General features: G+C 34.4%; 1 protein-coding gene across 1 annotated transcript in view; it reads right to left on the bottom strand.

The window, feature by feature from the left end:
- ATP8B4 (ATPase phospholipid transporting 8B4 (putative)) overlaps nt 1–19,129 on the bottom strand; it is a 253,104-nt gene that overhangs the window by 84,360 nt on the left and 149,615 nt on the right. The window contains exons 11-14 of the mRNA XM_081291345.1: nt 17,398–17,486; nt 14,861–15,057; nt 6,904–7,112; nt 3,326–3,369 (exon numbers count right to left, since the gene is read on the bottom strand). Coding sequence (XP_081147471.1) covers nt 3,326–3,369; nt 6,904–7,112; nt 14,861–15,057; nt 17,398–17,486 — 539 coding nt within the window. The remainder of the gene's footprint in view (nt 1–3,325; nt 3,370–6,903; nt 7,113–14,860; nt 15,058–17,397; nt 17,487–19,129) is intronic.

Here is a 19,129-nt window from a genome sequence, read left to right as displayed (position 1 = left end):
AAAAATTAAAAAAAGATGACCAACTATGTGCTGCCTACAAGAAACACACTTTAGGTTTAAGGATACACATCAGCTGAAAGTGTAGCTATGAAGAAAAGGCATTCCACTTAAATGGTAAACAAAGACAGCTGGGGTGGACATATTTATAACAGGCCAAAACAGACTGTAAGGAAAAACAAAACATGACAAGAGACAAAGAAGCTCATTACCTAAAAAGGGTAGAAATTATGTATGCAAAATCCAATATTAGAGCACCCAGACATATGAACAGTTTGACAGAACTTAAAAGAGAAATAGACAATATTACAATAACAGTATATGTCAATACTTCATTTCTGTTACTAGATAGAACATCCAGACAGAACATCAATAATGAAACCGAGAATATAAACAACACTATAGACCAAACAGACCTAAAAGAAATGTATGAACATTCTATCCAACAAGAGAAAAATGCACTTTTGTCTCAAGTTCACAGAGTTCTTTCTTAAGAATAGATCACATGTTAGGTCACAAAAGAAATCTCAACAAATTTCAAAAGACTGAAATCATACCAAGTATTTTTTTTCCTGACCACAATAGAATGAAACTAGAAATCAATAGCAGAAGGAAAAATGGAAACTTCACAAAAATGTGGAAATTAAACAACACTTGAACAATCAATGGTTCAAAAAAATTTTTAAAACATTCAAAACTATCTCAAGACAAATGAAAACAAAAATACACTACACAAAACTCACAGGATGTAGCAAAAGTAGTACTAAGAAGGATATTCTTAAAAATAAATGCACAATTTAAAAAGAAGATTTCAGCCTAACTTTATACTTCAAAGAGCTAGAAAAAGAAAAACAAAGACCAACATTATCAGAAGGAAAGAAATAAATGAAATTATTTATTACAGCAGAAATAGATGAAAGTAGATGATAATAGATGATTAGAGCAAAAAATAAATGAAATAGAAAAATTATAGAAAACAAGCAACAAAACTAAGGGTTGGTTTCTTGAATAAATAAACAACAAAATTAGCCAACCTTTAGCCAGACTGTGATGGTTTGAATTTGTCTCCAAAAGTTCATGTGTTGGTATCTTAATTCCCAACATGGCAGTGTTGGAAGGGGGTGCCTAAGGAAGGTGTTTAGGTCATGAGGGTTCCCTCATGTATGCATTGAGGCCATTCTCATAAGAGTCGGTTGGTTCTTGAAGGAGGATGATAAATGTGAGCTCTTCTACACATGCTTGCTAGCCTTTCCAGTTATCTACCATAAGATGAAGTAAGCACAATGCTCTCACCAGATATTTGCTAAACCCATGCTCTTAGACTTCCCAGACTCTGGAACCATGACCTAAATAAACTTGTCCTTATGAATTACTATGTCTTGGGTATTCTATTGTAGCAGCAGAAAATGAACTAAGACAAACTAAAGGGAGAAAATTCAAATAAATAAAACCAGAAAAAAAAAAAAGAAAACCTATTACAATGGATGGCAGAAATGAAAGAGATCCTAAAAGACTACTATGAACAATTTTATATGTACAAACTGGATAAATAAGAAGAAATGGAGAAATTTCTAGAAACATATAACCTGCCAAATCTAAATCATGAAGAAACAGAAAACCTGAACAGACCAATAGATAGTATGGAGACTGAATTTTATTTTATTTTATTTTATTTTTTTTTAAGAGAGAGAGAGAGAGAGAGAGAGAGAGAGAGAGAGAGAGAGAGAGAGATTTTTTTTTTTTAATACTTATGTTTTAGTTTTCGGTGGACACAACATCTTTGTATGTGGTGCTGAGGATCGAACCCGGGCCGCACGCATGCCAGGCGAGCGCACTACCGCTTGAGCCACATCCCCAGCCCAAGGAGACTGAATTTTAAACCTATAGTCCCAGCACTCAGGAGACTGAGGCCAGAGGATCACTTGAGCCTAGAAGCTTAGAGACCAGCCTGGGCAACACAGCAAAACTCCATCTCAAAACAGCAACAACAATAAAAACTTCCACAAAAAAGGAAAAAAAAAAACAAGATGGCTTCACTAATGAAATCTACTGTACATTCAAGGAAGAATTAATGCTAATTCTACTCAAACTCTTCCAAAAATTGAAAAGGGAACACACTTAAACTCATTTTTAAGTCATCATTACCTTGACACCAAGTCAAAGATATAATAAAAAAAAAAACTATAAGCCAATATCTCCAATGAACATAGCTACAAAAATCCTCAACAAAATACTAGCAAATTGAATCTAATATCACATTAAAAAGACCCTATACCACAAGCAAATGGGATTTACCCCTGGGATGCAAGGATGGTTCAACATATGAAAATAAATCAGAGTGAAACACCACATTAATAGAATGAAGAATTAAAAACCATATGATCATCTGAATAGATTCAGAAAAGGCATTTTACAAAACTTAATGCCTTTTCATAACAAAGACTCTTAACAAAAGAGGAAGAGAAGAAAAATGTCTCAACATAATAAAGGCCAAATATGAAAAGCCCACCTCTAACATCACATTCAACAATGAAAAACTGAGAGCTTTTCCTCTAAAATCAAGAGCAAGGCAAGGCTGTCCACTATCATCACTCCTATCTAACATAATACTATAAGTCCTATCCAGAATACTTAGATTAGAAAAAAATTAAAGTCATCCTAATTAGAAAGGAAGAAGGAAAGTATCCCTGTCTGAAGATGTGCAGGATCAATTGTCACAAATTTTAAAGAGGGTCAATTTGCAACATCTTCAGAAATGAAAAATGCACATGCATTTTTATTTAGTAACTCCATTTCTAGAAGAGGATGTTATACTCTTGAATAACAATATACCCAGTTTTTTTCTGCATTTTTCTCTACTAGCAAAATATTGAAAATATTTGAAACTTCCTTTAGTGTTTCCTTACGTAAATTGTGGGACATCAATACAACAGAATATTATTTGGCCCTTAAAAGAATATGTGCTTTTCAAAAACTGATCCAAAAAGATCTCAAAGACATGTATTATTGAAAAACAAAGTTGAAGAACAAAGTATCCATTACACTACCCCCTATGTAAAAAATGGGGAAATATATTTGCTTGTATATACATATATATTTCTAAAATAATTTTAATAATGAAAACATTAAAAAAATTAAAAGCAGAGAGAACTATGTGGTTGGGGGACCTAGAAGTGAAGAAATTTAGAACCATGTGGATCTATTTTATAATGTTATGCTTCAAGATCTCATCTGGTAATAGTGGAAATCAGACTTCTAGGAACTTATATTTAAAAAACACATACAATTTGAAATTAAAACTAAGAATGAAATTTTATCTCTTCCTTACCTTAGTTATTTCTTTCTTACGCTCCACATCATCATTTACTTCTCCTGCCAAAACAAAAATTGAGAAATAAAAGTAAATAAAATTGAAACTAGATTTACATATTTAAAGAATACACTTACTTATTCAAGCACAATTACTGGATGGCAGTATAATTCAAAATAGGAATCTTTGTACCCTTGAAAATGGGAATTAATGCAGAGAGGTACTCAGGTGGCCCAAGAACTAAAGTGAAGTAGACATTAAAACAAAATATAAAGTTGGAATCATGTTTGTCTGCAAATTTTGTCATTTCATTGTTACAATGCCTCTAATGCTTGAAAGAGAAAATTTTTGTCTTCCATATTACCCCCACTGTCAGAGAAACTAAAATGAAATCTTAGAACAAGCCCCTTAGGTATAGAGCTTAATGAGTACATATTTTCCTATCTGATCCCACCCCCTCCCTCTCTCTTTTTTCTTGCCTGGAACCCAGGGGCGCTTAACAATAGAGACACATCCCCAGCCCTTTCTTTAAATTTTTGAGACAGGGTCCTGCTAAGTTGTTTAGAACCTCACTAAATTGCTGAGACTATCCTAGAATTTGTGTTCCTCCTGCCTCAGCCTCCCAAGTCACTGGGAATGCAAGCGTCACTGTGCCTGGCTTTCTGTCTCAGTTTCAAGCCAGATATATTGGTGAATATCATGGTCAAATTAGCACGTAAGCTTTAAAAAAAAAAAAGTCAGTGCCTCATAGGCAGAGAACATAACCACCTTTGTGCCAGAAACTTAAGGATAAATGTCTTCTTAGTATAAAATTGATTATAGATGTTAGGAAATGCAGGACACTTATAATAGAAAATAAAATTCACTAAGCCCCATCACCCAGAGATAATCATGATTTGGAGGGGTTTGGGGGTGTGTATGTGTATGTGTGTGTGTGTGTGTGTGTGTGTGTGTGTGTGTGTATACACACATATATATAATCATACTGTTTTTAATTTATGGTTCTTGCTGTTTATCATGCAAAGTATGAGAATTTCTTCTATAATTAAAAGTTCTTTGTGGATCTATTTCAAAGGGTCAAATAATAACCCATTGTTATATTTTAGCATGATTTATTTTACCTTTTCCATACTGTGGAGCATTTTAGATTTTTCCTACTTTTCCTTGGTATTTGAAAGTTTAATACCATTTATAAGGATTTTATTTCTTGCAATAATAATAATGAATTACCTGCATTAACCTTATACCAGCCACTTACATTGTCAATAATACTTATAACAAACTTTCAAGATGAAAATTTCCATTCCTGTTATATGGGTGAGGAAACTGCATTGCAGAGTTCAAAATGACAGACTAAATTAAAACTAAAAAGTCAGCATGGTAGGTTTTTGAACCCAAGTTTCTCCCTCTGCACTACACAATACTGTGATCACAAATCACTCCACAAATAGTTATTGATTGTTTCTCTGGGGCCCAAGTCTGGATCTGGAATGCTGAGCTCTTGCTGTGCATAATAAGCCCAGCCAAGCACCTGGAATTTAAATCTCAAACTCATTGTGGTTATGTTCTTGTCATTACCACATATGTACTCACTATAGTAAAATGATGGGGGAAGAAGGAGAAGGAGAAGGAGAAGGAGAAGGAGGAGGAGGAGGAGGAGGAGGAGGAGGAGGAGGAGGAGGAGGAGGAGGAGGAGGAGAAGAAGAAGAAGAAGAAGAAGAAGAAGAAGAAGAAGAAGAAGAAGAAGAAGAAGAAGAAGAAGAAGAAGAAGATCTGTCTTTGTGTTAAATGATTCCCCTGCAGAAAGCCCATGTATAGGGCTAGTGATGAAAATGAGGAAAAATTAAAGTCTAAGAGGTAATATTTTTGATCTAGAAAAAGAAGGTTTAGACAAAGCAGAGTGGAATATCAAATTTTCCCAAGGCCAAGATCTATGACATAAATAAGCCCAAGTTGTAAGAAAATAAGAAAAGTGATTCTGAAACCTTCTGGGACCACTTTAGTGAGAGTATATTTTATTGGCCCTATAAGTGCATTATAAATTATAATGGCAAATAGATTAGGGGTCTAAAGAAGTTACTTAAGTTTTTCAGTTACTTTCCTGCATTTTATAATGGAAATTGCAAGTTATCATGGGATTTATAAATTTCGAGAGCTGCAAAGATCTTGAGATATACACCTGTGAAAGCTAAGGGCCTTCTCTAAAACCAGTCATGCTGAAATAAGCATCACTATGAAGGAATCTTGGTCCACATAGTGATAATTTCTTCTAAGATTGCCTCTTAGAAATAATCAATATGTAAGAAAAGAATAAAAAAGAACCCCCAATTTCAAAATACCTCTAATACTCTAAATATTTCCTATTTAAATGAGCCCACTATTTGGATTAAGGCAGTATTTTTAGAAAGCCTCTAAAATAATGTCAAAGAAAAGATTTTTTTGTTGTTTTTTTAAAATTTTTTTTGTAGTTGTAGATGGACAGAATGCCTTTATTTTATTTACTTTTATGTGATGCTAAGGATGGAATCCCGTGCCTCACACATGCTAGGCAAGCGCTCTGCCACTGAGCTACAGTCCCAGCCCAAAGAAAGTTTTATGGAAAGGTTCTGTGCCATTTGCCAGTCATTATGACACTGACACAGTGCAGCTGAGGATTTGAGAAAGTCTGGGTGGGAAAGCATCTTGTCCACTACCAGAGAAGAAAGGAGAGAAAGCTGGGGTAGATGAGAGCTGCAGGAGCCACGGTGACCGTGGATTATGGCAATGGGCATAACAGAGAGTAGTCAAAAGGCAGCAGTGTGCAGACATCAACTTCCTGTATTTCTTGGTTTTGTTCAGGGTCAAATCTTGCTTTAAAATATTGGGCAATGGATGAAGTTTCCCATCAGGAGACAAAGGAAAAGTTTCCCTTACTTGGATTTTCTGAACTTTCCGAGAATACAACAAAAGGTTCCACTGAGCTCTGTGCTCTAGGCAGAAGGATGTTTGCTAACTGGCCATCCTCAGGTAAAAAGAGCCCCAAATAAATATAATTTTTGAAAACCCAAGTACAAAGCATTTATCCCGATGAAAGTATACAAACAGGAAGTTAGATTGATGAAATAGCTTTTCCGGACAAACAAGGTAGCCCTGTGAAGTGTGAATTCTCAGGGAATGAATAATAAATTCTCATGAACACATTTACTAATGTCAATCCCAGATCTGATAGCAAGCAAACATAAAATACTGCTTTACCAAGATAAACAAAGCTGCAAACTTGTCCTCCCTGGGATGTGGGCCTATTAGAACCCTGCAGAGCAGGATCACCCAAATTAAGCACGGAATAGAATTTTGGAGAGTATCATTTCTAAGCCCCTCTCCATCCATGAATGGTAACAAATCCAAGTTCCATCTAAATTATTCAAAATTTATCCAGTAACTTTTTACTGAGTGTTTATTACATGTCAAGTGGTACTGGTGGTTCCCTTATTAATAATAAAGCCAGTGATGGTTTCAGAGGGTATTATTTTTCCTTTTAATTTTAAAAAGGTTGTTACTTGTTAATTTAATGAACATTAACAATATCACTAAAAAAAGGGGGTAACTATTTCTCTTACCATAAATCTTCCCATTGATGGAACATTTTTTAAAAGTCATGATGTTTTGAGTGAGAGTACCCGTTTTGTCAGAGAATATGTACTCAATCTGGCCCAGCTCCTCATTGAGTGTGGTTGTCCGAGCTTCAGCAGGTGTTGCTTTCCCAGAGTAATACATCTTCCGGTCCCAGTTTATAAAATAACTGTGTCCCAGACGAATTACTTCCACACTGTGGTCCATTAAAATGGAAAAAAAAGAAAAAGAAAAAAGAAATGCTCCATCAATTTTGGAACATGCAAAGCTTTGCCAAAGTAAGAAGTCTGCCAAAGTCCTCAGAGTTTAGAAGAAAATGTGATGCTCTGTCCCTAGGTCCTAGTGATCTTCAAAAGCATCTCAGCAGAAAATCTGTTCATAAACTCAAGTTTCTAAGTCATTTCCTTGCAGCACCATAAAACAATAAGGACGACTGAGCAAAAAGCCTTAGGGAACGATTCAGGTTCTCTGTTTACATTAAACAAGCCCAGTGGAGATTTCTGTGTAACATTAGTTTGCATCTCCTCCTATATTTTAGAGGAAACTAATTATTATTAAAGATGTTTGTCATATGTTCAGTCTAAAGAAATGTGTTCTGTCCAATACACTGATGTGGTTTCATTTTGTCAAAAGAAGTAAAAAGTTACATCCTCATGAAGCACTAAACAAACCATAACAAGTATTGAGTGAAAGGTGAACTGTTATATTACTAATCTATCCATTTACTAGCAAAAGAGCATTGCTTCGTGTTCCAGAGATGATATACAACTTCCAAATTCCAGAAATGAAACTTCTGTGGCCAAGAGCAAGAACTCTTCCAATGTTTGTCACAGATAATGTCAAACTGATTTCCCAAAAGGCTATAACAATATAGGCATCTACCATTAGATTATGGAGAATTATCTTTTACTACACATCAATTCAAACAGCATCTCATTACATTTTATTGCCATTTATTTTCTCATCAGCGAGCTGAGCACTTTTTTCAAATTTTATTGGCTGACTGTATTTCTTCTTGGAACTATCTAATTTTATCTGCCTATTTCATTTTTTCCTATTCTGATATTAGTGTATTTCTTATTAGTTTATAAGAATTACAAAGATATTAAAGCTGTTAGATCTTCATCAAAAAACAGTGCAAGCAAGTATTATACCCAATTTAATAATGTTTTAATAATGTTTCAGTTTTTCATTAAATGTTTTCTCTTTTTTATTAAAAAAGGACTAAACTTTATTGACAAACTGCTGCAGACATTTTTACATAAGTTTAAGCTACCAATTTAGGCAGACTTACACATGTAGCATTTAATCTTTATAGAACAAAATGGGAAGATGGTACAAATCCAATTAGGACTTTAAATTATGTACAAAGTGGATTTTGATTGTTTTCTCTTTTTAATCAATCAAAATTTTATAGTTATTCTTTGGAGGTTTTTGCTTAAATAGGCCTTCCCTGTTCAGAGATTGCCTATACAGACATCTGCATTTTTCTTCTAGTTTATACTGAACTTTTTTCCATATTTAATTATTTATCCCATTAGGAATCCAGTAACTAAGGAGCTAATTTCAATTTTTCCAAACAGAAAGATTTTTTTAATCACCACTTGTTGGGCAGCTAGACCTTTGCTTATTAAGTTAGAATGCTTCCTACAACACATATAAATTATTTTATTCACTAGAATCTGGTTTATTATTTCAGTTTTGTTAATTGATGTCACTTAATCTATCTTTTGTTTTCATTATTGTAAATTTATAAAACCCAACAATACCTGGGAAGAGATAAAAGCAACTTTGTTTTCTTCCTTTTCAAAAATTCTTTGCTGTAATCACTCATTTTCTTCCTGGTAGAATCAATGCATTCATCTAAATAAACTTTTTTTGTTTGAAGTGCTGGGGTTCAAACACAGGGCCTTGCACATTCAAGACAAGCTCTTTACACTGAGCCCAGCCCTCTAAATAAATTTTAAAATCAATATATCAGTTTTCTTAGAAAATTTATTTGGGATTATTTTTTCTTAGGTCTATATTAAAATTTTTCATTATTTGAAAAGCACTGATCTTCATAAAACTAAATACAACTTCAAGAAATAAAAATCCAGCAATTAGAATTTTAAAAGTACCTCTGTCAGTAACGAGTCTTAGTTTGTTTTGTTTTGTTTTGCTTTGTTTTTCACACAGGTCCACTCCATGGCTTTATAAATGTGTTCTTGGACATAATATCTTTTTATTGATAGGTTTTTAAATTACTGTTGGCCTGAAGGAAAACTTTTAATTTTAAAAAATATTGCTCACATAAACAAGTACTTAACTGAATTATCGTACTAAGAATTGCATTAATTATTATTTTGATTTTCTAGTTTTATAGTCATTATACGTGACTTTTTTCTAATAGGTTTATTGCAGTTGCAGCTTTATGTCTTACTTTGTTCATTGATATTGCAGTTCATGTCTTTGCACATTAACAAGGGCATTCAGAAGAACATGAAATAGTAATGGTAGTTGCAAAGACTAATAGCTTATTTGTGAAATTTCTGCTCTTAGTGGAAATTAAGTTTTATAGTTTTCTCATCTATAAACCAAGAAAGTTAGACTAGATGACACCAAGACCTTCTGATCATTAAACTCTATGCTTCAAGTTCTAAAACCACATTTTCCTTTCTAAACGGGTATGGTGCCTATTCATTTTTAACTATTTGAATGACAACACTTTTTTCTCCTAAACTAAAATCACACTATGACTATATAGAATCATATAAAGATAAATAAGTCATACTCATAATAAATGCATACATGTATTTGTGCATATATTTTCATGTATGGTTTACTCTTCTGTATATCCCACCCCCTGCCTACTTTGTAAGTTCCTGGCTAGCTGGTTTGATTCAGCTTTGTTTTCTTTATTTCTCCCTCTCAAAAAGCATTAACACTCCTTTAACAGGCCAGGGGCAGTGTGTTGCTGTCACAGGTGGTCAGTCAGTGTTGATGAATAAATCCTGGCCCTCTTGTCTCCAAATTCACCAATAGGACATTAAGACTTGAAAAGTTAAAGTGACTAACCTAAGATCACACAAATAATTACCCACAGAGCCAAGACTGGAATTCCAGTATCTAGTAAAGCAAATGTGAACCTGGCCCCAAGAATGATATTATATAGGAGTTTCCCCTTATATGAAGTTTCACTTTTCATAGTTCGAGTTGCCAAAGTTTACTGCATCTAAACATATTAAATGTAAAATTCCAGAAATAAACTGTTTTAAATTGTGGACTGATATGAGTAGCATAATGAAATCTCACACCATGCTGCTCTTTCCCACCTGAGATATGGCTCATCCCCTGTCTAATATGTCTAGACTGTACACACCACCCACTCAGTTACCTTAGAGCTATCTTGGTTATCAGATTGACTATTGTGGCATTACAACACTTGGTTCAAGTGACCTTTACATCTTAGCCTAATGCTATGTCACGGCCCTGCATCACTCATCTCACTTCATCTCATCATGTAGGTATTGTATCATCTCACACGAAGGCTGAGTACAGTACAAGAAGATATTTGAGAAAGACCATAGTCACATAACTTTCATTATAGTATATGATTATAATTTTATGTTGTATTATTAATCTCTTACTGTGCCTAATTTATAAATTAAACCTTATCATACATATGTATGTATAGTACAGAAAAAAATGGGACTATATAGGATTTAGTACCATCTGCATGGGGGGGTCATGGAACATATTCCCTGAGAAGAAGGGCGTCTGCTCTTCACAAGTCATTTGAAGTCTGCAATTATCTGAAAGTATGTTAGCTCCCTGTAAACTCAGAGCAAAATGAACATAAGAGAATTTGGATCTTCCCTGGTGTGGTATAAGCCAATGGAAGTATTCAAAATTCATTTGAATTCCTAGAGCTTAAAATAGCCTGTAGAGAAGATGGGGACCTTTTAGTTTGGGAAAAGAGGATTTAGGAGAGTCACCATGGAACATGCACCCTTCCTTTTACAAAAGCAAAGAAAAGGAGACAAATGTTCCAAGTTAGCAAAATTAGACGGCTTTGTGTTTTCTGCCTGACCACTCAGAGGGCAGGACTTAGGATTCCACCCATTCTAAGGCAAAAGAAGCTACAGGGAAATGAGTTCCTATTGCTTCAGAAAGAACACTCAAAACTAATTCCTTGGGAGAACAATAACTGCATTTCCTAAAATGATATATTTTTTTTAAAAAATCTGTCTGGGTACATCTTAAAACAAACAAACCAAGCATAGAAATTTCCTTGAAAATAAATGTCTCTGCTCACCTGGAATTGTTAAACATTCAAAATAAATTATGAGCTTTTGTCCTCAAGTAACACAGAGCACTAGTTTCGTCTCTGTACCTACTCAAAAGCCTAATGGGAGCTTTTGCAGAAGGCCCTCATCCCTCCAAATGGATACCTGAGAGTTCTCTTTTTCTATGCCTAAGTCTTTAGAACCAAATAACTTGAAATTTCTTGGAATACTTTCCCCCTCAAAATGAGAATCACTGTTCTCTTTGGTAAGAGAAAAGCTCACTTTTAATCTCCATCAGTTCTATTCTTTACCAACAAGTAAAGAACTCTAGCCTCTTTTTTTTTTTTTCCTCTTGATGTCTTCACTGATCATTCACAGGTTAGGAACAGGGGAAAACACAATACCAGCTGTCAGAAAACTTGAATTTGGATCTTGGTTCTCCCCGAAGCTAGCTCCATAATCCTGAACAAATCATGTCATTTGTGAAAGAAGTTCAGCAATAGCTACTTCTTAAAATTATTGGGAAGCATAAATTAGATGAGGTATGTGAAAGTACTGTATACAAAATATTTTAAGAAAAAGATACCCATAGAGTTAGAAGATATAATATTCCTATTACAAAACATCAGTGAGCAACTTTGAAAATTATAAAAAGCAATGCATGAGAAAGTAGTTTTAAACAATATCATATACTTTTTTAAATAATAAAGTGTGTGTGTGGGATACTACCTATAGATCAGAGATGAACTCATAAATTAATTATTTTAATCCACTCATTTTATAGAATAGCACATGTGTGACAGACATTCTAAAGCACAGAAAAGCCAAGTGCTTTCTTTAAGGTCACACAGTTATTATTTGCAGTGTGAAGACTAGAAACTGGGTTTGGACTAATATAGACAGATTTTCTGTCGACCACTACACATTAGAAGTAAAAGGAATGCTAACCTGAGAGTGTAGCCTTGGTCTCTAAAAATATCAATTTTTCAAATCATTAAATGAAAAATACCAATGCACTTCAAAGAAAGAATGTATACAAAAATACAGTTTCTTCATAAGGACATATGAAACTGCACATGTGCAGATGGTAAGCCACCATGCACATTTATTATTCATTTAGGACATAAAAGGAAAGCTATAAAAGTTGACCATAGCTCTTCTGGCAAAGAGCAGGATTTACTACAGACTCTATAATTGGATACAAGCATGAGAGGTCCTCAGAATCAAAGATGAGCCAGTAGGATACAGTTTAAATAGAGCCCACTCCAACCACAACCCCAGAGGGCCCAAAGCAATTTGTGGTGTTATGGCCTCATGCCACAACTTCAAGTCAATTTCCCACAACTTGACATTTCAGTTTCCTGACCACTATCCAAAACAAGGGTGATTTTGTGCATTCAACTTCCCTTGCCTCATCATAGCTAGGTTTTTGGAAAGAGAGAAAAAGAGGCTAGTAAAAATTAGTGGGGATTTCAAGCTGGTGATTTTGTGTATTGTTAAAGTACTAATGATGAGAAGTGTTAAACAAACAAGCTCTATCTTGGCTCCACTGACTTTGGGACTGTCTGGATTAGTTTAATAGGATCAGGATCAAGCCTGTCTCAGGTATAGACTCCGGAGCTAACTTCTCAGTCTTATCAAGTATGCATGCACACAAATACATGTGTGTGCATGTACATGTGTATAGAAAGTGTGTGTGTGTGTGTGTGTGTGTGTGTGTGTGTCCATGGAGAGAGACAGAGACCATTTAGCTTTAATTTGTTGGATTAAATCTAGAAATGAGAGATCAAGATACAAGAGGAACTATAATTCATAGCTTTTATATAAAAAGGGGCAAGCACTACCTACTATGTGTTAACCCATTTATTGTACTCATTTATAGTTACCAATAGAAAATAGAAAAATTAATATTCATAATAGCTGCCATTCTGACTGGAGTGAGATGAAATCTTAGAGTGGTTTTGATTTACATTTCTCTAATTGCCAGAGATATTGAACAGTTTTTCATATATTTGTTGATTGATTGTATATCATCTTCTGAGAAGTGTCTGTTAAGTTACTTGGGCATTTATTGATTGGGTTATTTGTTTTAGGGTTTTTTTTTTGGTATTAAGATTTTTGAATTCTTCATATACCCTAGAGATTAGTGCTCTATCTGACGTGCATGTGGTAAAAATTTGCTCCCATTCTGTAGGCTCTCTATTTACTTCACTGATTGTTTATTTTGCTGAGAAGAAGCTTTTTAGTTTGAATCTATCACATTTATTGATTCTTGATTTTAATTCTTGCACTTTATAGGAGTCTTATTAAGGAAGTCATGGCCTAATGCAGCATGATGGAGATTTGGGCCTACTATGGCAGCTATTAAGAATACAAATACCAATAAGTGCTGGCAAGGATATGGGGGAAAGGCACATTCATACATTGCTGGTGGGATTGCAAATTGGTATAGCCAATATGGAAAAAAGTGTGGAGATTCCTTGAAAAACTGGGAATGGAACCACCATTTGACCCAGCTATCCCACTCCTTGGTTTATACCCAAAGGACTTAAAAACAGCACACTACAGTGTTGCAGTCACAGCAGCACAATTCACAATAGCTAAATTGTGAACCAACCTAGATGCCCTTCAGTAGATGAATGGATAAATAAAATGTGGTATATATACACAATAGAATATTACTCAGTATTAAAAGAGAATAAAATCATGGCATTTGCAGGTAAATGGATGGATTTGGAGAATACAATGCTAAGTAAAGTAAGCCAATCCCCCCCCCAAAAAAAAAAACAAATGCCGAATTTTTTCTCTGACATGAGGATGCTGATTCATAATGGGGTTGGGAGGGGGTGCATCATGAGAGGAATGAAGGAACTTTAGATAGAGCAAAGGGGAGGGAAGGCAAGAGAGGGAGCATGGGGGTAGGACAGACAGTGGAATGAGACAGACATCATTACCCTAAGTACATGTATGAAAACACGAATGGTGTGACTCTACTTTGTGTTCAACCAGAGACATGAAAAATTGTGCTCTATTTGTGTAATATGAATTGAATTACATTCTGCTGTCATATATAAAAAATTAGAATAAATAAAAGAAAAACTAATATTCATTAAACTTTTACAATATGCCAGTCATTATTCTAAGAGCTTTACAGGCATTGACTCACTCCTCACCCAATCCTATGAAACATTCCTCCATTTTTGAAATGAGAAAACTGAGGCATCAGAAGTTGAAGTTACTTGATCAATGTTATGGAGCTAGTAGGTGGTAGAACTGGACCTGAATGCAGGTATCTGGAGCCAAACTCATGGTGGAAAGGTACCATCTCTATAAATCTCCTCAAAGGTTCTTTTTCTTACCTCAGAGCCACTCAATTCTTGCTCAGGTTGCAGTTCCATGAAATTATATCCTAGTCCATAGATTCCAAAGAAAAACATTACCAAGAAACCAAATCAAATCAAGAATAAAATAAAATGCATTTATTGTAATTTGAAAATGTAAAAGTTAAACAGATTAAACAGCTTAGTTGCCTCATTTGTAACAGATGTAGCAGATCATAAGCAGTTAGAGCAAGCCATCTACCTTGCTGCTGTAATTTTAAAACAAACAAAAGTGATTATGTGAAACAAAGGCTTTAAATAAAATGTCTTCATTAAAGTATAAATGCTCATCTTACCTCACATATAATGAAATGGGTACAACAGTATTGAGAATAATAATGTAGGACCAGAAGGTTAAGAATCCTGAGAAAACAGAGTTCTTCTCTCCTTCGCTCCAAAATAGGAAAGTTCTGAATTGGCCCCCAACTTGATTCTCCCAGATTGAATTTCCTATTGCAAGAATAATTCCCAAGCATACCAGAAACCCAAAAATCTGCAATAAGAATAGAAGTCTGGTTAAGGTTAACTTGAACCCAAAACTAGTCATATCATCCTAATCTAATTATACTCCTAACTCTAAGAAATTATCCTTTGAAAAATCAAATTATGCAAACCTTTTCTTACTTCCCCATTAATCATATGAATAAAATTTAACATTTTTGTGTCAAGAACATGACTAAATATTTGACATACATTTTTTCATTTCATTCCCCCAGGTCCTCTGAGATAGAAACAGTCATTATTCACACTTTACAGATTGAAAACACGACACACACACAAAAAAAACATAAGTGCAGAAAGACTACAAACTTGCCCTCGGTCACATAGCTAAGTTCACACCCTCAATCTGTGATGCATACACATATTTTCATGGGTCAGTGAAGGAGACCATTTGCTCTGATTTGACCTGGATTGCCCTAGTTTACATCTACTGTCCAGGTGTAGTATTACTCATGTCCCCTTTTGCCTTCAAAAGTATCCTGCTTGGATGATAAATTATATGGTCTTCCCAGTATAAAAGCAAAGGGAAAATATATATATATCAGTGATTTAAAAACTGCTTCCAATGCTCATTAAGTCTACTTCATGTCTGGCTGCATAATCCTTAAGATCACCAAGAAGTATAAGAATTAATTAAAATATTTCATGACATGTTCACTTTCCATTTGAGATTAAACAAACGTGGGAAGCAACCTGAAATATTTTAGATTGGAAAAACAAAGTCAATCTGTAGTGAGACCAAAATTTCAGTCATGGAATGGAAGGACATAAGCTCAGTGAATGTGGTAAAATCTGAGTAGAAAAAGGTGTTCAGAGGACTTTGTCCTAACTGTCACCCTGTGTTGGAACTGAGACCAAGCCCTGTTGAGGGGAGGGTAGTGCTGGAGATTAGGAATGCATTCCCTTCTATTTCCTTTTTCCTCCAAGAAATAATAATCATCATAAATTCTAGAGATGTTTTCTTCTTTATTCTCTCATGAATAAAATAAGGGCATAAGAAGAAAAGTTGTGGAAAACCTTATTTAGGGCAGAATTGTGAATCCCCCATATCCTACTATCTGGTACCTGTATCACACTATCCTCTTTTCTGTTAATGATTGAAAATAATTTCAAAAATTTCAAGGGGAAAAAGAATTCACAGCAGGTAAAGAACTATGGCCAAGTTTAGGTGTCTCTGTGAAGGAGGACAACTGGGACTTGGGCCTTAGAGACTTCATAAGTAGAACCAGCTACCTAATTTTTAGGGCCTAGTGTCAGATGAAAATGTAGGCCCAAATTATTAAGAATTTCTAAAGAGCAACAGTTGATCAGTAAAACAAGGCCTTTCTGAGTTGGGGCCCTTTGTAGCTACACAGGTCACACGCCTGTGAAGCTGGCCTTGTCCATAACTATGCAGAGAGGGTTTAAGCAAAGGTAAGGCAGCACAAGCACAGAAAGTGCACCAAACTACCTTTAAATTATGTTTTGTTTTTCTTTTTTTATTTTATTTTAGTGGTTATATATGATAGTAGAAGCCATTTTAATAAAGTTATATGCATAAGATATATCTTATTCTAATTAGGACCCTATTCTTGTGAGGGGGGCATAATGATAGGGTTCATTAGGTAATTTTATATGTGTACATTGGAAAATTATGTTAGATTCATTTTACTGTCTTTCCTACTCCTATCCACGCTCTCTTCCTTTTGTTCCCCTTTTTCTAATCTACTGAATTTCTCTTCTTCCCCTCCTCCTGGCCCTTTATTGTGATTAAGCTTCCACATATCAGCAAAAACATTTGACCTTTAGTTTTCTGGGACTGGCTTATTCACTTAGCATGATATTCTCCAGATCCATCCATTTACTGGTAAATGTCCAAAGGTCACTTGTCTTTATGGCTGAGTAATATCCCATTGTGTATATATGCCACAATTTTTTTATCCATTCATTTGTTGATGAGCATTTAGGTTGGCTCCATAGCTATTGTGAATTGTGCAACTATAAACATTGATGTGACTGTATCCCTGTAGTATGTTTATTTTAAATCCTTTGGATATAACCAAGAAATTGAATAACTGGATTTTGTTTTTCAAACATAAATCTTTGCAATATGGAGAACTGAAAAACTGTGAAGGCCACTATAAACACTAACCTACCTTTCCTGATAAATTCTATCATTTGTTGAGAAATTATTATAAACTAGAAAATAGAAGGCAGTATAATTGGGCTTCAAATCAGAGTGTCCAAACACAACTCCACATGAGAAATTCTGAAAGAATTTCCCCCAAATATAAGAAATATACTAAGGTAATAATGACTAATGACATTGCCTAATTTTGTTATAGTTACTTACCCACAGTACTAGAGTATTCATCAATCTATCAATGCTTGTTCTTTTAAACTTTGTTTTACCACTGTTCTGCATTAGTTTAGTGTCAGGACCTGTAAATAAAAGAAGAGCCAACTTTGAAACAATTAGATGTAATAGTAGTAATTATTACTCATATCAATGTCTCTAAAAGGGAAAAATATATTTTTCAAAAATAATTTAACGTTCATTAAGAGCAAGGGCCATTAAGTTGTATATGATTCTTAACTAGTGGCTTAACAGTTGTCCTGGAAACTACAAGAGAATCAATCTCTATAGAATATGTCCATGTTAGAATTTGTTGCTACATAAGTCTTAAGAAATGCTTTTTTAAAAAAATAATGAATGAATGTGCTTGTAGTTTGAAGTATTCAATGACAGCAAAACCAATAAAAGGAATTATTTGGAAATACTGAAAAGAACTATAGTAACCAAAACAAATTAGAATACTGAGGTCAAAAATTAAAAGATGAGAAATCAAATTCCAGATGTTTCCCAAAAAGGTTTGAGGTACCCTTAATGAAGAATCTTAAAAAAACTATAAAACATGTATCAGCAAGTAAGTTAAACCTTTTCTATGATTGATAGCTGTTTATATAATGTGTGCTTTTCTAAGAGCAAGAATTGACTTAAATCTTGTATTTCCTCAAGATTCAATATGACATATTTCTTAAGATCATTTTTTCAAGGAAATCTGAGACTAATGTTAGCTGCTTTAGAGATGGGTTATTAGATAATTAACTAATAACATGTTGCTAAGGAAATTTCTTATTCACAGAGAAAATGCTAAATAGAAACAATTGTTTTAATTATAACTGACTTCTGTAGTGTTCTTTTTCCACATTGTGTTCCCATTATTATTGATCCATGCAGCCATTTAATATAGGAGGAAGGGGAAAATGAAAGAAATAAAAGAAGGGGGGCACACATGAAATTATATACCATTCTAGAAGTCATGAAATGGTGGGAACATCCTTCAAACACTTCCTTTTCCTCAAAAAACAAAGAAAGATTGGGGTCTCAGAACAATTTATTGTCTTGAGTTGGAAAATGCACCCCAGGGTCCTATTCCTGGCCACTGGTGTATAAAAGAGACCACCCACATTTTCTCAGAGTTGTTTATTAAAGTCATATGGACATTGAGGGTGATAAATATTTATTTTGTAGTAAAGATCACAAAAACCAAATAAAGTTTGTGATTGCTAAAAACTGAAATATTGACAGACCAGTTGATGTTAAAAATCTATATTTCTTCAGCACACAAACATACACAGAGTAATGAAGAATCTACTTTATAGGCTGATAAGTACTTTTTAAAATATATCCACAAATGTTTACATACACAAATCTTCTTCATAATCAAAGACTTTGAAAGAGTCTTCTAGAGTTGGCTGCTCCTGTTTCCTGATCCTCCACTCATTATCCTCCACTCATATTCAACCTAGTTTTGGGGCTAATCACTACACCATATCATCAATAGCCTCTGGTGGCTATCATCAATAGCCACCATAGGTTATGATGATTGTTTTGATACTGATATCATAGGTTCTAATATTATTGACTACCTGTCCTTGTAAAACATACTCTTCCCTCAACTTCTGTGTTTCAATGTTCTCCTACTCTTACTCCTACTTTCTTCCCTGTCTTCCATAATGTTCACACCCCTGTATCCAGTTGTTAAACACTGAGATTCTTAAGACTCAAGCATAAATCATCT

The sequence above is a fragment of the Spermophilus citellus genome (genome assembly GCF_964194105.1).
Source record: "Spermophilus citellus genome assembly, chromosome: 4".
Lineage (NCBI taxonomy): Eukaryota > Metazoa > Chordata > Mammalia > Rodentia > Sciuridae > Spermophilus > Spermophilus citellus.
Note: the sequence above shows the minus strand (reverse complement) of the source record. Positions and strands in the feature narration are given on the sequence as shown.